This window comes from Corvus hawaiiensis, chromosome 6 (genome assembly GCF_020740725.1).
Source record: "Corvus hawaiiensis isolate bCorHaw1 chromosome 6, bCorHaw1.pri.cur, whole genome shotgun sequence".
Classification (NCBI taxonomy): domain Eukaryota; kingdom Metazoa; phylum Chordata; class Aves; order Passeriformes; family Corvidae; genus Corvus; species Corvus hawaiiensis.
This window is the reverse complement of record NC_063218.1, coordinates 37725270-37747802: the sequence shown is the minus strand read 5'-3', so window position 1 is coordinate 37747802 and position 22533 is coordinate 37725270. Positions and strand designations below refer to the sequence as shown.

The window sequence follows — 22533 nt, the reverse complement described above, 5'->3', positions numbered from 1 at the left end:
GTCAATTGTTATTCTGGCTCCTGAAAGAGTTCTTCAATCAAATCAAATTTCCTTCCTACTCCAAGGTATAGTGTGAGGAGAGAAAGCATTTGAGTTAGAGTGATTTTGGAAGTCTTCTCTCTCCTTTGTTAACCATCAGTCCCCAGGCCAACTGCCCTGTTCTGTTTGGTGGTGAGGAAGAGTAGAAGGGCAGGCAGTCCTAAGTCCTGCAATAACTGGTGGCTTAAAACTGTCTAAAGGCTTGGGGTTTTACTGTATAATGTTATCAGAGGACTGATACTGCTGTATAGAAGAGAGCATTCTCAATTCTTCTGATCAAAAGGACTCCTATAACATGGACAGTACATTGACCAGTGCCCAGACAAGTTAAGGTAGACTGCCTGCTGAAATCACTGTGGAGCTGAATACCCACATACACCCTATAAGAAAAGTCAGTGAAATAGCAAATCTATAGAAGTATCTAAATTGAATACCCACATCCCACATTGAAGTCATCATGTATGTGTTCAGGCACACTGAGATAATGAAACAGTTTGAGCAACTGGCTATCAACTGGTTTTAGCACCTCAGTATGGATCTTTGGGTTTATTTTCAGGTATGTTCAAAAGAATTACAGGACAAGGAATCAGTGAATACAGTAACATCTGTGCTAGAGTATGCCCAAACTCATAAGTGCTTGTGCCAGAAAAGGAAATTCTAACAGAGAAACTTAGTGCAATGGTGACCAAGTTTTGTATTTCCAACAAAACCTATTTGAGCAACAGAGTCAAGAAAGAGGGGAAAAAGGCAACTCTGGTGTCAGAAAAAACCACCTGTTAAGAAGTTTGATGAGCTAGCAAAATCCTTCAGGATCATGTCCTTGTCTACTTTGCTGATTACGGTTTGGAAGGTTCTTTACAGGGTATATGAAGTGCATACCAAGAGGAAACAAGCTCTCCTACCTACAAGTGCTTTAAAAGAACTTATTTAGGAGGTAATACCAAAAAATGTATTTTCTTCCTGTGGCCAAGGCAGTTTTATCACTCACCTTTGGATTTAGCTGAAATGTCAAGTGAACAGTTTCTCCAAGCTGGATTTTAGCAATATCAAGGAGAACAGTGAAGAGGAGCTCATCTTTAGTGACTGCATTTTCATCATAGACTTTCATCTCAAGAACATTCTGTGAACAAAGGTACAGAATGAGGATCCTATTTTGAGACCTTACAGAGGCACAAGATGATGTACTCAGCATGTTAAGGAAAACAGAGAAAGGATGGGGAGAAGTGAGAGAGCATGTGCAACTTTGCATCCATGCAGAGAGGAAGAAAGATATTCTGAACCTAACACAGAGTTGGGTTTGTTGCTGAATGGTCCTGCAAAGTAATTTAAATGAACAAGGCTAGTAGAATCATTGAATATTGAAAAACATGTTTGGCCTCTAATTTGGTTTGAGGTCACCAGTTTTCCTTGAATTGTAGGAAACCTTCTAGTGGTCAGGACTTTGTTGCTGTTGGTAGAATAAGAAATCGTTGGATATTAGCAGCAATTAAAATACATTAGGATGCTCCATATAATTACTTCATGGTTGCATAATTTTATCCTGTAAATTATTAAACAGATCACATGCAGATAATTACCATGGAATCTACAGAAAGGGATATGCTTTTGTTATATTGCACAAATCCCACTAAATAAATCTCCTCTTCTCTCTCCTCTGTCATGTGTCTGTTTGGATGGACAGGAGAGGGTAACAACCTCTCCGGTGCCTGATTGGTAGCTGGACACGGGATGGCTCAGAGATGCCTCCCAGAATGCTGAGCAAGTGAACTTTAACTGCTGTTTTCTCAGTGGGGCAATAATTCAGGCCTCTCTCAATGTATTCAGCAGCTCATTTTCATGTAAATTACAGGGAGCGCTTATCTCAGATTCTTACTTACGCATCAGATTTAACTGGAACTTGCTAAGAGGCTTGATGTTTATTAAAGACACACAGTTAGGCTCATGGTCTCCACACAAACACACAGATAAAACAGAGTGAGTGCATGAACTTTGCTGTCTTAGAAGTTCATAATGTGTCTCAGAAAGGTCCATACCTAAATATGATGAGTTATTGACTAGACAAATACACTGAAAGGAAGACACTCTAGATGGCAAATGACCTTGAGTTTGCAATTTACTGTCCGAAGACAGAAATGCTGCTGATCTATAAGGCCACCTATGTAAATGCACTGCTCTGTGGTCAGCCCTGTCCGCGACACTTGCTAATAGAAACATATTGTCAAGAGGCAGAGACAAACAGCCACAGCAACTTGGTTTACAGGCTAGCCATAAATAGCTTGTAAAGGATTATGGACGGTGATGGAGGTGATATGCTTAAAAGCAATGGTCTGCAGTTAGTAGAAGGCAGGCTTGCACTGAAGAGCAGATCAGTTTACCTTGCTGTGATACTGCAAGAGAATGTCCTTATCTGGCTAAAATGACTGACTTATTTTCGGAGTGACCAACTGATTCAAAGTCCCAGTTACTCCCAGCCAGCCAGGAGAGGTATGCACAGGGTGCTGGCTGGCCAAGGGAGATCTCTGGCTGTGCCACTGGGATGCTGTGTGGGAAGCAGCCAGGGGTGTCTGGGCAGTTCATGGTATCTATCTCTCCTGACAGAGGATATGAGAGCAGCATCACTGGGAGCCAGGTAAGGAGCAGAGCCAGTCCTTAGCAGGGCTGTGTGCCACCAGCTCTGGGAAGGGTCACCCTCCTGCAGCTGTGGGAGTTGTGCCCACAGTGCAAGCCTGGGAAGCTCTTTCTAGCCAACTGTGTGTGAGACATTCATCAAAACAAATGCCTGTCAGTAAACACTGTTTTTCCTGGTGAGAACCAGCACAAACATGCCCAAACTGGTCTTTTCTTCCCCAATGGGAGTGTATGATGTGGTTTTACTGAGCTCTGGCTACCAGGATTTGGGAAGATGAATACCTCAACAAAACACAAGACAGGAAAGGAGAAAATAACCAGACCAACAGACTCTGGTTCTGCTCAGAGGCTAATGAGCAGAGGAATTGCAGTGTGTACAGAGAAACCTGCAAGAGCCTTAACTTAACTGCTGAGCTTTAGTTGTCCCAGATCCCCAGGATACACTTTTGCAGCCCACACTCAAGCGACAGCCACCACCACCATGCTGCTGTTGCCACACACTGAAAATTACTGCAGCTAATGCCATATGTCTTGTCTCCTGCTGCAAATTTACTGAAAGTAAGCATAAGGTCTTCCCAAACACTACTCCCTGAAGGACTAGTTCAAGCAGCTTTTGCGGCCAAGATATTTTTTTAGCTGTTCTATGTGGTATTGCAGTTTTAAAAATCCTTTCAGGAGGAGCAGGTGCTCGTGTGCAAGAGTTGCAGATCAGTGAGTGTTTGTTCCCATGCTGAGATGTTTGTCCCTTGCCTTTCACCTCTCTGATAAACCTTCAGGGCTTCATGAAATTGCACCTCACTGTCATTTTGAAAGAAGTCAGAATTCTTTTAGGTTTGCAGGGAAAGCACTGGCTGTAGGCCACAGATGGGCAGACATGTGAAAGCTGAAAGCTATACCAAGCAAGGCCAGTACCACCTAACAGTGGAAGAAAGCCTGAGAACACCTACCATGGAAAACTTCTGCAGTCAAAGGCAAGAGGGATTGTTCACTGGAGACCCTGTGGTATTGCAGCACATTGAGCTACTCTGAATGCTCTTTTGGAGGAATTTATCAATGCTTGAGAGAGCCAGGGGACTGGCCTACTGATTTGTCACTTGAGAGAGTCCTGATCTGGCACCAGCACTAGGAAATGAATGGTGCAAGCTGTAAAGCAGAGACTGATTGCCCCTGGTGTGAAGTAAGCTTGGTTCACTTGGCCTACCAGTTATCTTTGTAGGCTCCTAAACCCTGATGTTGATGCTGTCTTTTGGAGGGAGAAGATAACGGGACTTGCAAATCTTCTTAAGCTTTAACATTTATCATCATGATAAAAGTTCATCAAGTTCTCTTTTCAAACTTCAACTGTTGCTTTGTGACTTTTTTGTATTTCTGGTCATTATAAAGGAATAGTAAAAGAGTAAAGCCCTGTGATGCTTTCACTACCTAGCTCATACGTATATTTACACTATTCAGTTTACCCTGAAATTTTCACATTTTTTCTTGAAAAGCAGTGATGAAAAAAGGAAAAGAAAAGAAAAGAAGAAAAAGCAAAAAGCAATAGAACACTATATGAATAGTTATGAAATATCTTGGTTATTTTTTATGTATCAGAAAATTAAATTTAATTTTGCTGCTACATTCTACTCCAAATCCCTTAAACCGTATCCCTGTACTCCTTCACACATATTTATTTCTATTTACCCTAAATATTGATCACACAATGACATCTCTGCCCAAAAGAAAAACAAGCACACTCTGCATCTTACCTTTACTTGGCTCTGGATCCTGAAGCAAAATGTTTCATTCCACACTGGATCTTTGCAGTTCTTAATGGTTTTGGTCCGGACAGTCTCCGGGGAAGCAGTGGGCAAGGACAGGCTTACATAGCAATCAGTTTGGCTAACTGTACTTAAAAAGATGTATTGTAACTAACAAATTACTACAAGTATCTTAAAGCATAGCCTTATAGCACTGAATATATACAGCACATTGCAAAAAGGAGGTGTTGTTTCTATAACTTTTCTGACAGCTCCTTATTCAATACCATTCACTACTATTTGTTACCTCCTGCAGGTGGGATCTCGGGTCATTAATGGAGAGTCAAACAACTGGTAAGAAAAGAGTACACAGAACTAGTTTTACTTAACAAACCTGTTAGTGGTATGTCCCCTGTTGGTTGCAAATCAAGAGATTTCTGTGACAGAGAAGAAAAATGCCTACACATTTTAAGAGAACCTTTTCCAAGGGTAAAACACTTACTTTGAGCACTTACACAAGAGGCTGACTTCGTTCTTTGCTTTTGAGAGGGGAACAGAAGAGTTCAAAAGGGTATAGGTACAGAGGATCTTCCCCATCTGGTCTGCTGCCCCCTCATGTCTGTAATCCAGTCCATGTAACAAGCTGACTGTCTCACCCAACATATGATCACATCCCTTTACCATGAAAAACAATATGCAAAAATAGGGGTGCACTTTTGTCTGTGATTTAAATTCTGACCCCTGAAAGAAAATTCTAATTTCTGATAAAGGTGGTAATGTAACAGAAGGTCACACAGTTAGCTGTAAGTATGGCATTAAATCTTAATACACAGCAGTTACTTTGGGTTTGCTCTGTCTCCCAGAAACCACACCCACACCTGGCTTGGTGGGCACAGCTATCACAGAATCATAGAATGGCCTGGGTTGGAAGGGATCTTAAAGTCCACTTAGTTCCAACCCCCCTGCTGTGGGCAGGGGCACCTCCCACTAGACCAGGTTGTTCTGTGTGCTGGGCACTGCCACAGGGTGTTGATGAATTGTCTCTTGTGGGTTGCCAGAGTTTTCAGGTGAGAGGCAGGTTGGGTACTTGTATACCTGCGCAACTAACTTTCCTTCTGTGTGTCAGTCTGATGTATGTAGAGTATTTGGTGGTGGTTAGGAATCTCTCTGATATTGCTAAGAAGATCACTGATTTTTAGCAGGGAGCAATGCAAGGCATTTGCTCCTTAGAGCATAAAAGAATTGATGCCTTGTGAACCTGTGGTAACAAACTGAGGCCCTGATAATATAGTGAAGAATGGTGGGACTGTCTCTCTACACTGTCATCCACCCTTTCCAGCCCTCCCATGTTGAGCAAATCTGCTGTCCTTTCTAGGGAATGGACATTTCTTCTGTCTGCTGGACAACTAGAGCTGTCTTCAGTGTTTCCAGCTTCAAGAACTTGTTGTGTATTCACAGTATAGCTCAGACTTGGGTATAATAACAGGCAGTTTGGCACTGTGGGATAAATGCTGAGAAGCAGTATGACCAATCAGGTAACATGCTGGAAAAGGTCTCATGACATGTTGGCTCCAGTCCCACCTCTGCTCCAGACTGCTAAGTCACTCTGGGCAATTGGTTTAATTTAAATTTATCTTGCTTCTCCATCTGCATTTCCCCATGCATAAAACAGTGATAACTATCCTTTCCTCTTTTGTAATCTGCTGGGATGTGACCCAGGAAGAGAGTGTCTGATCAGTAACTATATAATTCTTTCTCTACCAGTCTCTTGGTTCTCATTCCACATTTTCTTTAAACTTGTGGGGTAAACCATGTTGCAATAAATAGGTGTTGCTTAAAGCAATTTGTGCAATCAGGGTATGTATGATTTATCTTTCAAGTCTTCTGATACTGTCTGAACATGGAACATCTTCCATTTTTTCAGCATACACTTGATAGTTTCCCCCTTACTGCCCAAAGTAGGTAAGAAATTACTTCAACATTGCAATAAGTTTAAAAATATCCTAATATTACATACAAGAATTAGAGACATCTGCATTTGCAATTTTAAAATGCAGAATATATCCAATATATCTATTGATAACAAATTATTGGTAACAAAACATTTTGTTTATCTGTCTCCCACACACTATTTTTAAAAAATTCTTTCATTGATTTTTAACATTTGAAAAAGATAATACTAACTTTGCATAGGTATTTCCTCAGATGGTGCCAGAGAAGCAGGCTGTTTCTTCAGCAACTGTATCTGCAGTTATTCACTAATGATGTATGTGTGTTTTAGAGAATTTGTTCATTTATGGTCTGGGATATCTCTTTCTTACACATACAAGCTATGACTCCTGATTTCGAAGAAAGGCATTCATTATTTTCAGAGTATCAAAGAAGTGCTAAACTTGTGACTTACACTCGTGTCTAGATAGAGTTGTGGTAGGTTCAGTTCTTCATCCTCTCTGAACACAATCTACACCCGACCTGAGAGGCTAATCTAGTCTTTAGCAAGGCTGATCACCCTTAATAAGAGCAAAAACAGAGTCCCACAATCTGATGATCCACATTTAACACCAACTAGGTTAGCAACCAGTGAGGTCTCAGTCTCAACATAGCCTAAGACAAGAATGGAGACAGAGACAAAGATATCCGACTCTGAAAACAAACAATTAAAGGCAGGACACTGCACAAAGAATAACAAATTATACCCCAGAACTATAATATTGCAGGATGCATCTGACAACTTACCTATACAACTCAAATTTAATTAGATTTTGGACCAGATCCCAAATACACAATGTTAAACATAAGTGCAGGTGGTGAGATTTAGCACTGACATCCTTTTGCATACACTTTTAGCCCTGGAGAGGAACAGACGGATGCTCACTCAGTGTCTCCCATGTTGCATTCTCTTCCACTCTTTTCCTGCCTCCATCATAAAATGCTTTAACTGTTACCAGCTATGAAACATACCCAAACTGAAGAGGATTGACTTAGGCAGCCTGGCATACGAAAAAGAGCTGAAAGACCTGAGTTTGCTAATTAAACAACACCAAAAAACATTGTCAAATAGTCAATTCTGTGATGTCCAAATGATTGATACAAAGAGGATAATGATCTGTGGTTCTGTGTGGCCAGAGGGAAAAATTAGAAGACTGCTCCAGCTCTTAGAGGATTTCCTCTAACAAAAGAGATTTTATACATTTTCTAGGCAACTAGAAAAGGTAAATTTTATAGGTAACTCATTTCGGACTGTATTAGTAGCCAGACATGCATGAAACAGTGACAGACAAGCTAAACTTCATCCTGCTTCAGGAGATGAGGACCAGCCCAGGTGAACCCACAAGGTTGTCATATGGAATTGCTGCCATGTTTATGCTGCAAGGCAGAAAACAGGATAATCATGTCACATCAATTATAGTGCATGGAAAACAACTAAGCCATTTCCCTGCCAGGGTTGAGTCTCAGGGAAAGAAGTGATAGGATATACTTATATGGTACACTAGGCCAAGAGATCAATTACCAGATAGCTGGGTGCTGTCTCCAAAACAGCTCCAAACTTCCTTCTTTGACACATATGAAATAAAACTGGAAGTTCCTTGGAAGAGTTGCCACCTTTTCATTCCAAACAGGTATAGTGTCTGAGGAACAAGGCCTAAATCCATATGATACAATCATCAAAATGAAACAACACAAAAAGCAACACAATGTAATGCAGAGAATCCCATGCACAGCTGAACTACAAATCATGCATTTCCATAGGCATACTCTTTTTAGACTTTTTTAAAGCCTTACCACTATTTCACTGTTCCCACCCTCAGATAATCAGCCCATAGGACCCAAAAAGTTGTATATTTTTGGAAAAGAGGTATTATCAAACAGTCAGATTTTCTTTGTTCCACCTTAGACCATCTAGGGGTCATATGTGGTGCAATCTCAGCTCTATCACTAGGTAAGATTTTTAAGAAGGTTCTTCCATTTCCTGCTAAAAATAAACTAGCCAAAATATAAGTCTTGGTCAGACATCAACACTGTTGATGCAGTCACAGAGGGTAGTTACAGCATCTAAAGAAACCATTATCAAAAGAAAACAGAGTAGAAACAGACTTGGAAACAGGCTGCAAGCAGTACACACAAATGCCTTGGATTTCAAAGAAAACAGGGATGCTAACAAAATCAATACCAGAAAGAGCTGAACCACCAAATCAACACTCATAAATTTTCTTTTTTTCAGAAACTGTTCACAAGAATGTTGTGAGGGAATGTAAGGGAATAGAAACAAAACTGGTTTTTGGTGTAGCTAAAAGCTTTTTTTCCTTAAGTATCATTATTTTGACTCAGAAATGCCTCTGACATGCTTAATAAAAACAGGCACTTATGGTACTTTTACTGTCTTCCAGGGTTTTTCTGAAAAACATCATGGGAGATGTAATCTTATGCAGGAACTGACACTAAGCTGCAGCACTGACAGTGCACTGCAGAAGGAATTCTGATTTGAACTTATCTATTGAGACTCAGAGTTTTGAAACAAAAACTTTGCTACTGAATGAATAACCTTTATTGCAGGGACATTTCTTCTAGATATTTTTTCTTTCAAGTAAAATTTGGTGCTGAATAGAAGTTACCAAAAAGCTGTAGCTCAATATAATGGTGAGGACAAGGTTGGCTGACTAGCACGAGGTATTCTCCTTTCGCTGTGTTTGATCTCTCTGAGAACCAGAAAATATTTACAAATATGATGAGGGAGGTTTAAAATATCCCAAAATCTCATTTACAGGAAGAAGCTAGCTTTGATGGTCTGTAGGAGCTTACTGTGCACATAAATAAAAATAGATACTTTGAGATGTTCTTTTTTTCTATGGTGAAGATGGAGGAGCTATACCTAAGGAAACAGCATGAAAATAATAAGGCACATGATTATAACTAAGTAACAAAAATAGGATGCAATATGCCACCTCATTTCTCTCAGGATGGTTTGCAGTAATAAATATGAAGGTAAAGACACTGATGCTGATAGATTAGTTTGGTGAGAAAAATGCCATAACAGACTGAAACAACTCACAGGAAGCAGGAGTGTTTACACCACCATGTAAATAGGTCCTTGTGTGCCTGAGAATTCTGCCTAGAGTCCGTAAATGTCAGTCACCATTTTGTGAATTAAATTTTGGACCTACCGGGCATAACACAGGGGAGAAAATTAAAATTTGGTTATTTTGGTTTACTTGATAAGAAAATAATCCATTCAGCCTGGATTAAAAGCTTCCATTGCAGCAGTGGGTCATCCTGACATAAATGCTATGATTTAGTTGCAATTGTCAATGTGCACTTTGCTTTTGACAGCCAAGTCTCCACATTTCACACATCTTTTCTACGAAGATGTCACCATCAGTTTCTTTCACATCAAAGTAAGCCACAGAAAAACACACAGCCTCCAAACTGTTGTTTTGTTGTTTGGTTGGGTTTTTTTTAATCACAACTAATCCTATTTTTACAGTGAAATTAAATGATTTTATATTCTGGCTGGAGTCCTTCAGGACTCACAACTGGTCTAGAAGCCTACAGTCTACAGTGAGTAAGAATGAATGAAAGCATTAAGAATAGATATATTTGAGTAACAAGAAACATTCATACCTCGACTTCTTTTGTCTAATTTTCATTCTTGAACTGAAAGGGAACTCCTAAAAAAACATAGTCAAGATTGGTCCTGAACAAGTAAGAAAAGATGAATGCCTTTTTCAGGAAGATATTCAGAAGTATGGTCAATTTTTTAGCAGAATATGATGCAAACAAAAGCACCAAAACTTTTGAGTGAACCTTACTTTCAACTTTCACTGGCTACTACTGCAGCACGACTTTATTGTCTCCTGCTGAGAGTACAGTCAGAGAAAGTGCCCAAGAGAGGAGCCACAGTCTCATGTGGACACTCTCCTGTATCTTCTCAGCAGTGCAAGCTATCACAGCCATGCCAAATGTAGCCTCTCTACTTTGCATTGACTTCCCACATAATAGCAAATCCCATCTGGGTTCTTGGTCCTTATCTACAACATAATCAGTGTCCTTGGTTTACAAAAAAGGTTGCCCAAAGCTCCAGAGACCATCACTGATAAAGGTCCTCAAGCTCTGAGAACCTTGCCTGTGGGCAAGGCTTTCCCTGGCACTACTCCAGGTCTTCAAAACCTCCACAGTGACCAAAGTATACAGAAGGCCATATTGCATTGTGCTTTTATCATACCAATCACCTCAGCAGCATTCGTCTACATCCATTGGTAAGGATGCTAAGAGAGACAGATGCATAAAATAAAACAGGTTTCTGCTCAGAGGGCAGAGAGAGAATGAATCACTAATGACAGATACCAGTCACACTGCATAATGCATAACTGGATGAAAAGCAGATACTGCTGTTTTGATGAAACCAGAACAGGCACTGAGGTGTGTAAGAAAATCTATTGGGATTCAATGTATCTAAAGGTATTTAAATGTATTTTTCACAATAAAATACCAATCATGAGAAGTTGTACCTTCGCCCCCTGTCCTGATTCCAGCCAGAACAGGGTTAATTTTTGCAGTAGCCAAGAGCAGCATGGTCAGGACCCAGAGGTTATTGCTGGGAGAGGGGCAAAGGGAGTCTCTTCATTAATATTATTGCTCTTACTGCTCCCTTTCTTATCTCTCTGCTGTTTCCAGTAAATTGTTCTTATCTCAACCCGTAATCTTTACCTTTTGTGCCTTCAATTCTCCTCTCCAGCCTGCCCAGGGGAGAAGCAAGTTGTTGGGAGAGTATTAGTGGGAGCATTAAATTGGGAAGTACCATTCCTAAACCATCAAACAAATACCTCAAAAAATCCTGAAGCAATTCCTGTAATGAGTAAACTTTTGTTACCAATCTTCATGTTATTTATGAATTCTTTGAATGTCCAAATGGCAACTAATAGTACTGTCAACACAGATCTATTGATATTTAATTTGTGGTTCAGGTTTAGTGTCCAGCAAAGTATACTTCTGTCTTAAACTCAACACAAAATTGTGCAACAGTAAGCAGGATATAGAGTAAAATATGGTCCTTATCAAGGATGATCAAATATTCCAATGTACAATAACTTTAAAGAAGATGTGGCAGAGTATAAGCATGAGAAAAGGAAATGCTCAGCTCACTTGTTTAAATGGTGAGAAGTCATTACACAGTTCAGCCCAAGGAAATGTGCAAACATAGAAATCCTATTCAGGAATCAAAGAACATGCTTCTTCATAAGTATCTGTTTTCTGAGTCCAAACTAGAAAGGTATTTCCTCAGCAGAGTCTGCCACTGCCTTTTAACTCTGCAAGCCAAATGGCAGAGGAGGAATGAAGGATCTTGAATCACCACGTGGATCTGTGTCCTCTCAAAGCACCATGTGGTTCTACATTGCTGGCATCACCACCTACTCATTCCAGCCTCTCTTCTCCACCCAAGCTTTTCCCTTGTTCATTTCCATTGCCTCCACCCTTTTCAAACCTGTTTTAAAACAGGTTTTGACATTTTAAAATATTATAAATATTTTGAAAGCTGTTTCAACCAGTTGTTAACTAGAAGCCCCCACTAAACAAGAGGATAATGAAGTCAACTAGGAACACGTAGCACCATCACAGCAGTCTTTAAGTTCATACCTGTTCAGTGAAGGACAAGAGCTGCAATGCCACCTGCACTGGTACGGTATTAGAGCACAGTAGCTGCTCTCACCTTTGCTTTTGAGGCAGAGATGAGCCTACCATTTACCTACGGTTCTTTACTTTCACCAGTATCTCAGTCAGCAACCAGTTCAACCTCCTAATGCCTATGTGAGGCTCCTAGTGTCCTTGCTGAAGCCCTGGCTTTGGAAATGAGGAGCTATGGTTTTGAGAAACTCTTCTTCTTTAAGACTACAGCAAGAATCTAAAGGAAGCCAGGGAGGAGCATCACACACAATACCTTTGACCACCAGAACAACTTTCAGTTCTTGCACACAGAAGCACGCAGAAGCCAGCATGGCTGCAAGATGATGCATGTACACCTACATACAACCCACTGATATCTAGCAGAAGAGATGCAATTATTTCCACGGCTGTAAGGGAATGTGCAGAGCAAGTAAGGATCTCCTTGATTATAAACAGCATTGTCCTTTTTAGTGGAAGCTTATGCTGCTATCAAGGCACAGAGGAAGCTTTTTGTCTCCACACTATTTACCATGAATACAACACAGTAAAATTGTATACAATACAATATACACTACACTCCATCATGGCTATCAAAGACTTGAGAAAGGGAAAAAAATGTAATTAATCTTGTAGACTAGAGAATACAAAACAGGTAACCTGAGGGAAACTAGGTTTATGTATGTGTTTAGTCACAATAAACTGAGGAAGAGCATGAGCAGACTTCGTTAGCATGAGTGGATGAAACCAAAAAGAAGATTGAATAGAAAGAAACAGAGGTTGTTAAGAAATGCAGCTATGAAACTGATTCACATAATATTCACTGAGATTATCCATTCATTTGTTACTCCTATTATTAACTGTGGTTATGACTTTATTATAAACATCAGTCAAGACCAGGCCTCCATTTCAACAGGTACCTCAGTAGTTATGCAATTACTTCTTGAAACTGATCTAATCTGCTTACAATTACAGTAAGAAAAGCCCTACTCCGGGATATGACATCACAGGGAGGATCTTCTTGTGATTACTGGCTGCTTTTATACCTGTTTCAGTTTCTTAACCAGTTAGGAAATCCCTGTTTACAGGATTGTTGCACCTTGGCATTTATCCACATAATGACTTCTCAGTCCTTGTGCAGGCATTTATCCACATAATGACTTCTCCGTCCTTGTGCAGATTCTTCTTGCCAAGCATTTGTCTTGGTCTCTTTTAGGATTTCTCTCTATTAATGCAGAAGCAGCCTGTCTGAGCAGGTAGTGACATCAGGAACCTAAATGATGTGCCCTGAAAAGACACCAGCGCTCTTTTTGAAAGGACCACGTCCCAAGATTACTCTTAACCATTGCAAACATCAATGACCATGGGAAACAATTTCACCCCAAAGCGAATGTTCCATTAGCACTGGCCAGCCCAGGCAGCTGCCTGTTGGCACTGCCCATGGTGCCTGACTGCCCTCTTTGCACAGACTGTTGCTACCCCCTCACACCAGTGCTACAGTCAGAGGTAAAGTAAAAGGAAGTATACACAGCATGCTGTGATCATGTCTTCAATCAGTACTTTCCACACACAACAGTTTCCTTTGGAGAACATGGCATTGAAAGGGGTTTTGTTATTTTGATGGTGCTACGCAGGATTTAGGTGCTATAAGGAAAAACATTGGTACTACTGCCTTCGAAATTTTAAAATCAATAGGCAGTGCAGCATTGTGAGCTTGCTATGAAATTACACAGCAACATGATCAGATTTAACCAGGCCCAGATTTAGTACCATAGCTAAAGAGAAGCCTAAAGCTTTATCTAATGAGAATGCTAATTGAGATTAGTTTTCAATACTAAAGAAACAAAAAACCTTTTTGTAGCCTTGGACTTTTCTAAATACCATGTAGGACAAGTCACTAATTTTAAAGACATTTTTTGTTTCCTGAATGGAGTATTTGTGTTAAATACACATGTGTACAAAAGTTTATATTTTAATTGTAGCCCATGAAGCAAACAGGTTTCTCTTCCATAGATGTCAATTTGCAGTGTAGAAGATATTTTATCTCCTGGAAGATCAGTGAACCCAGCCACTGGGAAAAGCGGCATGTAAAACCAGATTTGCCAGCTGTGCCAGCCCATGGCCTGCTGTGACTGCAGTGGCAGCCTCTGGGATCAGTGAGTGCCAGGTGTGCTCCAATGGGACTGTGCACAACAAAGCAGGTCTGGGCAGCCACGCTGTAAACAAGATCTGCTCTAGGGAATCTACACAACACCCATCTAGCTCTTGTTATAAACAGCACATGGGGTGAAATGCAGTGGTACTTCGGCAGCAGAGAAGTCTCTCCAGAAAGTAACTGTGCCATGGTTAAATGGTGGAAATGCAGAGCCCTGCATAAAGTTGGCTTCTATGAAATAATTGTGTGACATGAAGATAAAAACGATGCCCTCTTCCAGTGATCTTGTCTGGTGGACAAGCCTTTGGAAAACAAAAACATGGAGAGCCCAGGAACCTCAGCTTGTGACTTTTGCTCGTGATGCTATCACTGTCTCCCCATTTTGCTGGTGCCCCAAGCAAACCCTGTTGGACAGTTGCAAAGAAATCGCATCCTCCAGGCAGATTTTGCAGAAATGCTGCATTTTTTAAGATTTGTGACAGCCACAAAGCTGTCACTCAGTTTTAAAGCCAGAGATAGAGGCAATCACATAATGATTAGCATTCTGCAATTCTTGAAATAAATACAAGGGGGAGGTTGTCTTGCTGCAAGAGCTGATATATCTAATATGCAAAAAAGGCCTTTTCATACCAGCCAGAAAAGGACCAAGTTTTCTCATGCAGGCTTTTCTGCTGCCCATGCAAGGCAAAGAACAAAAAGAAATGCCTGTAACTATTTAGGCAGCAATATAATCACACAGACCTCCCCAAAGAATAACATCCTGAAACTCGGAATGGTGTTTCCTTGTGACACTGAAAAAGAGTATCTGGGTTCCTGTCCAGAGCAAAGTGAGATGACAAGTATCAAAATAAGATCCCCTAATGGCCTCCAGAAGCCAATAATTTGGGATATAACAATTATATGCAAACACTACTGCTGACTCAGAAGCCAGATCTCTAAGCTACAGATGTCAAGAACCACAGAGCTCTTGGGAGAATGGGGCAGGGAAAAGCATGGTTCACTATTTGTTGTACCGCAAAGTATTTATTATATGTCAGTTCTGGGGACATAGTCTCAATCCAAATGAGATTTTGATCTGGTCTGGTATCACTATTCTTTTAAATTTTCACAAGGAAAATTTAGCCAAACTCAAAGATGCCTAGAAATTGCAACAGCTATGTCTTCATGATATGTACTACTCAGATTATAGTTACCTGATAACCTACATAATGAATGACCAATTCCTTCTGGTTCATGAGTAAGCCTTATTCCTAACAGACTTAAACATATATTAGTAGCCTAATTCTTGTTATTACACTTACACCATGTAGAGACACAACCTTTTGTCTGATACAAAGGGAAAGGTCAAGAGATGATGATTACAGGTGACTGCCACAGCTAACCTATAATAAAAAAATAAGTCCTATGTTATATGACGTGCAAGATGTCGGGAGACATGGACACTGCAGGTCATGGTCCCTCTGCACAAAGAGGGCTCATTATGTGTGCAATGCCACAGCTGAAGGAAAGCAAAGTGTACTCATGCTTGACAGGCAGTCTTCCAAAAATAGATTTGACTCCAACAGAGCACCAATTGCTCTTTACAGCTGGAATTATTTCTGTGCCAACTTTCAACTCTCTGTCCTCGTCTCTGTCTCTCTTAACAACTTTAAATCATATGGAAATAGTAATCAAAACAAATAAATGTGAGCTACATAAAAACTGTACTACACTCTCACACTGTTTTTTTCATTCAATGTAATGCTTTTTAACACAGTCCCATTTCTTGTGCTGTGTATCACACCATGTGGCATGGTTCCACCAGCAAAATTATTTGCTCTGAGAGAGCGTATGGGTACAGGGGAGATAAAAACTCACTGACTCTCTGCTGTGACACTGGTAACTTGGTCCTGATTCTCAGAGGGAAAATAAAATGTGGTGCTCCGTACCACACAATAAAGAAAGGCAATCGGAATGGGGAATGGAAGAAGCAGCTCCTCTCACACCCTTGTCACCTAGCACTGCTTCTTCTGGCTCTTGCTAGCAAAGACCTTCCTCCACACCTGGCATTGGAAGCAAATCTCATGTTACAGCTTCAAACCTGAAGTCAGGTAATCAATCATCTGCTCAAAATGAAGATACAGGATAAAGACTAATAAAAGATAAACAGCTAAGTAGCTATGGATTTCTGGAAGTTCTATTGTCCTTAAGAATGTAAAGATCTTAATTTCCAACCATTATAAAATGCTGAGAAAGAGAGAAACATTTCTAATTTTAAGGCCAGAGGCACACGTTTGGTTATCAGCTCTGTAAGTGGTTGTCTTGATGCTATTGCCTGTCAGGGCAACTTAGAAATTCCCTTGGGCTGGTAACATTTATGCCAGAAAACAGTTCAGCTGAGATAGAAATGACAGAGAGGGAATTGAAACATCCTTTCGCTTTTCTCTGAAGATTCGCTGTTTTCAAATAAAGGCAATATCCCATGCTTGACACAATGGCAGAAAAGCAAGAATTTAGTAGTAATCTCCATAGAGGCAAATATACTTCCTGTGTTCACTTGGTCTTATTTGATATACAGTTTCATATTCACTTCCTTTCCATTTTGTTCCTGACTTGTTCTTTCTTTCTGAGTCAGATATTTGAGATATTGAGCTTTCTTTCTCCTACCTGAGTAACTGCTGAGATTTTTTTCTCTTCATTTCCACTTTCACCCGTTCCACCAAGTCCTCAGAAACGTTTCAATGGTACTTGTTTATCCTGAAAAGTCTACTTTGAATACATTTCAGTGAAATGTAGTTGTGTTACAGAAAAAGAAGTTGTTTGACAATAAGATATATAATGCTCCTTCTATCTTTTCTTTAAAGCAAAAAGAAATTCAAAAACAGAAACTGAGAATTAACACCTGAATTTGTTCATCAAAGCTGGCTCTGAACCTTGTAAGCAGTTAAGGTACTTTACAGTACACCACAGTAGACCTTTGATGTTTCCACTAACAATAGGAACATGGTATAAACCAAAAGGTATTGTTTATGTTAAACTGTATTCTAAGCATAGTCCAAATTCAAATTTGCATCAATATTTGAAACCAAGGTGTCACTTCATACACAGATACCAGTTACAGTGCTGGTAGCAAGCACATGTTCTCTGCATTCAGAATTGAACTACTAGGGTGTGCAAAGAAAGATTGCAATACTCACACAGATCTGCCTTCCTCAGATTTTTCATTCTTATGATTTTCACAAAGAATGAACAGCAAGGGCATTCGTCACTCTGCAGAAAAATTACAAAGTTTATTACCTGCATTAATGTAAAATTGTTTATGCTTCGTAAAACATACTTTATGTGCATGTTTTATACTTTATAAAACATGCACAAATTCCTGTTGCAATTTTCAAAGCCGCGCAGCAAAATTGGAAGATGAACTGCTTGTACTGCTTTGGAAGTTAAAATCATGTCTACGTAGATTTAAAAAAATGAAAATAACTTGAGGGAATATTCTGCTGTGTATATATGTCATTGACAGAAGAAATAATTTTTTTGTGGCACTGATTGGTGAGTGAGGCACCATCAGCACAATGCAGCAGAACATGAAAGAAAGCAGATGCAAGAAAACAGCTTTGGAAGAGGTGTTAACAAAATTTCCTCACCCAAACCAGATGCTGGGTATTTGCAAAAGGATCATTAGCTGAAATATCAAGTGCAGAAGGAAAGACAAATAACAGACCTTACTCAAAACTATTATTAATTCTTGCAGATTTTACTACCTAAAACTTTAGCTATTGCTTCACTGGAAGCATTACCTACTTCCTCTCCCATTCTCTGCTAGCAAAATGACTCCATCAAATTCCTTAAGGAAGTTACATCACTCCTTTTTCCAGTTAGGAATGTATTGAGGTGAGAAGTTACCAACTCTCCTATCATTCTGGAATTATGATAAGCTGACCTTGGTCTGTTTTTTATGTCTAACTCCAAAACAGAAGGATGTGTTTTTATGTCTTCTGTCTGGGCTTAGGTTCTGGGTGGAAAAAGTCTCCTGTCCCTCCCCTCACCCCCCCAATCTCTAAGAAACCTCTGCTTTTACTCTTGATGCTGTTTCAGTGGTTAAGGGCAAAGGGAAGAGCGGACAGTCTCTTTCCTTGTTTTGTATGCATACTTTCCACACAAAAACCATTGCCAGGTTCTGTTCAGAAGCATGAACTTGTAGATCCTTAGTGTTTCTTTGACCAGATTGGTTAGACATTCCCGTGTGTTATTTCTTAAGCCATTGGGATGTCCCATTTGAGATCTGCAAGCATCAATGCACATTTTTGTTAACAGACATCCATGTTACGGAGAGAAGCTCTATAATCTCCATTTTATAACCAGGGAAGCAGGGCACAAAATAATCAAATAGCTTGCTCATAGCAAACTGAAGATTAATTTCAGAACTGAGAAGAAGACAGAGTATTTACATTCCCTGGAACCCAGGAGACAGTTTCAGGGCTTTCCCTCCCACTTATGTTCCACAGAACAAAAAAACAACAAACAAACAAACAAAAACACACATGAAAAAAGCCAGCTTCCCAGACAGATTGATGCACAAAATAAATCTCAGTCATGCACAAATATAGAACTAGGACAATCACTGTTAATCACTGTTTTTAGGCAGTGACTTTCCTGTGTACATCACTAGCAGGTGTCTGCTAGCACATCTACCTGGGCACCACATGTGTTTATAGTCATAGCTGGCATATGCTGCACTGTGTAAGAGCACAGCTTACCTAATGCTTGATTCAAACCACAGATTCAGCCCGAATTCACAGAAAGCTCCTATTAGGCACTTCAGAATGTTTCCCAGCCTCTCTCTGAATCACCCCCTATGGCTGCACTTCACTACCAAGAGTGCCTTCACTACCATTAGTGCCCCAAGGCAATTAATACCAGTAAAGTCATCCTTACATAAATAAGTAAATACATAAATGAAATCAGAAATAAAAGCTCACAAACCCTCTTCTCCCAACCAGATTCTCAGCCACAAATCCACCCCAAGCCATCTCTAGCTCCTTGAGCTTTCACACCCCTACCTGACCAGCACTCCAGTATGAGCCCATCCTGCTCCCAGCTGCATACAATTCAGAGATGAATTGTCACTTCACTGTTAGAGGCAACAGCTGTGATTCACAAACTACCTCTGCAAAATTTAAGGAGGCACCTGCTGAGGAGCAAGTGTTTGATCCCAGCCCCACCTTCCTCATTGCATGAAAGCGAAAGTATGAAGAGAGGAGGGGAGGGAGTTTGCAGAGTTGGTTTGCTAGCTAAATACCAGAGGTGTATATTTGGGAAAGGCTGTACAAACCAAGGTGCCAAGAGTCATCAGCAATTCAAGATAAGGGAGTGATAACACATAGCACTTATGCATGGATATCTGTGTTCTAGCAGCCTTAGCAAGGAACAAACCAGAGAAGATAATAGTAGCTACATGTAGGCACACAGCACTCCAATCAGAAAACAAAAGTATTGTGAATGAAATAACTTTAAAAGGCCTTTTCTTAAACAAAATTGTATTTATTCTCCTTTTCTTGGAGACAGAGGGGGCTGGAGTTGGTTACTGACAGATGTTTCTAAAATTTAATTTGTGTATTTGTCAGAGGGATATACATTTTCCTGCTTTCAGAAGCCTTCCACAAAACTTCTAAGGAAAACAAGACAAAAAACCCCACAAGTTCTGCTAATTAAGGCACATATTGATTCATCTCTAAATGTTAACATCTTGATATTTTAAGCATAATGCAGTGCCATCCAATTATGATATAAAAATGACAGCAAAGTCTTCAAATTTCTGGCAGAAAATCATGCAGCAATAACCTTTCAGTTACAGCTAAATCTTCATCTTTTGAACAGTGAGATGGTGCTAACAACAGAAACTGCTGAGTTTAATACCACAACTCTGGATCAGATTAAGAAGGTTACTCAGAAAGTCCTCCATGAACTTCTCCCACCTGAGTCCTTCCTACAGGCTGCAGTTCTTCACAAACTGCTTCGGTGTGGGTCCTTTCCATTAGGGTGCAGTCCTTCAGAAACACACCCTTCCCACATGGGTCCCTGCCAGCAAACCTGCTCCGGTGTGGCCTCCTCTCTCCACAGGCCCTGCCAGGACCCGCTTCAACACAGGCTTCCCACAGCATCACAGCCTCCTTCAGGCATCCACTTGCTCCACATGGGGTTCTCCAGGGATTGCAGGTGAATATCTGCTCCACCATGGGCCAACATGGGCTGAGGGGGACAGCCTGCCTCACTATAGTCATTTAACAGCCAGTTAAATAGTTATTTAACAATTGTTTAGCACAGGCATCAGGGGAATCTCAGCTCCAAAGTCGGGAGCACTTCCTCCTCCTCCTCCTCCTTCACTGACCTTCATATCTGCAGGCCTGTTTCTCACATGTTCTCCTCTCTCCCGCTGCAATTGGTGTTGCAGAGGTTTCTTTCCTATTTTTAAATACATTATCCCAGAGGCACTACGACTGTCTCTGATGGGCTCAGCCTTGGCCAGAGGTGGGTCGTTCTTGGAGGCAGCTGGCATTGATGCTGTTGGAGTTGGGGGAAGCTTCTGGCAGCTTCTCACACAGGCCACCCTTGTAGACCTCTGCTACCAAAACCTGGCCATGCAGACCTAACCCGGCAGTGTTCAGCGGAGGTAGGGAATGACTGGGCCACCCTGTGGTGGTGTAACACCAGCCAGAAATTAAACTCCAAATAAACTACTCCCCCTCCCCCCTCCCATCCAGTAAGGGAGGGACAAAAGGAGAGATTTATGGGTTGAGATAACAATTTACTGAAAGCAAAAAACAATGGAAAAACACATAGTAACAGCAGAAATGTTAATAACGAAAGTATACAAAAAATGTATTCACTGCCTTAGCTTAGTACAAGGAAGGAAAATGGAAGGCCAGTCTCTAGGCCTCTGTCACCTCTCCTACCCAAGGGCTCTCTCTGTAGGAATTTTCTCCACAATAAGTGGTGCAGGGCATGGAGCTGGAGAGACCCTATCCCAAACATTGGCTCTCAAGTGCCTCTGCTTGAAGAGAATCTAGTAGTAGTGCCAGAAAAGGCACTTGGGACAAAACATCTAGTTTGAACATATGAAACACCATGCCAGTGGCTGAGAAACTACTATTTCTGGCTTGCTTGGGATCATCTGAGATTTTAGGGTGCATCACAAGATCTGAGACGCAACATACAAAAGGTGAAGCAAGCCGTACAAGACATCTTCAGAAAACTGTTTCCATTGTCTCAGGAATATGTGTTTTCCAACCAGTCTGAGGCTGGTAAAACTAGGAAGGAGCAGATGTTCACCATTACTATTAAAAAGTTCACAGGCAAAGTCAAACAGAGCATCTAATCCTGACTAAAATATCCCCAAGAGGGAGCAACAACTGGGAAGCGAAACTGGACCAGATTTCCTCAGGGAGCCTGCAGACTTTGCAAAGCTGATGGAATGCCCAGAACTTTGCAATCAGAGGAGGACTTTGACAAATATAATGATACCCTCCCTGGCAGGCATTAAGGAGTCAGTCACGATACCCATTTCGGCAGTTCAGGTACCTCAGTTTGAGCTCACGAGTGGCTGCTCAGATAAAACAGTGAACGGGATTTTAGAATATAAGGCAGAAATTGTCTGTGTACCTTGTTGAAAAATTTGTGGAAAGAAGGTACTCTCCTATAGCTCTTCCTTATTTGTTTTAGGCCAGGCTCTGAGGGACTCTGTAAGTCTCATCTTGGCTGACCCTTCACAAACTCCCAGATGCCAGCATCTGCCTTTCTTTCGCAATGCTTCTGTGGGGCTACTACCTAAAACCAGCAAAAACCAACCTCTTAACCAGCTCCAGATATAGAAAAGAATACCTCTCTCTCTCTCCAGTTACTCACCTCTAAGGAAGAATGCATATAAGCTCCACATCTCTCTCTGCTGGACCTTTTTTGGCCTTAAGTGTGTTTGAGCATGGGATACGCTGTGATGCAGTGAAGAGGAAAGTGGTATCTTACTGCATGTCTCCAGTGTTCAATTACCATACATCCTGCAATCCCTTTCACATGCTCTCTGTTTTCATAATGGTTCAATACACTATACTGAACAAGTTCCAGATGATGCTAAAGCAAAATTGCATTTTGGGGAGATAACTTGTTGCAGTGGGGATCCTGCAACACGCATATATCAAACCAGGAGTCCCGTGGAAAGGAAATATATATGGACAGACAGATTCTTGATAGCTGTTTCAGAGAGATGTTTATTTCTCCAGCCGCATGGCCGGAGCTCTGCTGAGGAACTGTTCCAGTCACGGGACCAAGGGTCCTTCTGCCCGC

At 40.8% G+C, this 22533-nt stretch overlaps 1 protein-coding gene across 2 annotated transcripts in view; it reads right to left on the bottom strand.

The window, feature by feature from the left end:
* The window catches only part of LOC125327220 (cytosolic phospholipase A2 epsilon-like), a 35520-nt gene extending 16094 nt beyond the window's left edge, over positions 1-19426 (bottom strand). Inside the window, exons 1-5 of one of the 2 annotated variants that reach the window (XM_048306517.1) lie at positions 19257-19426; positions 17391-17463; positions 7915-8046; positions 4413-4549; positions 1028-1159 (exon numbers count right to left, since the gene is read on the bottom strand). In XM_048306517.1, the coding sequence (XP_048162474.1) occupies positions 1028-1159; positions 4413-4549; positions 7915-8046; positions 17391-17463; positions 19257-19283 (501 nt within the window). In that variant the 5' untranslated portion in view covers positions 19284-19426. The remainder of the gene's footprint in view (positions 1-1027; positions 1160-4412; positions 4550-7914; positions 8047-17390; positions 17464-19256) is intronic. The other variant, XM_048306518.1, reaches the window with a different exon arrangement.
* Between the last annotated feature and the right edge of the window lie 3107 nt (positions 19427-22533).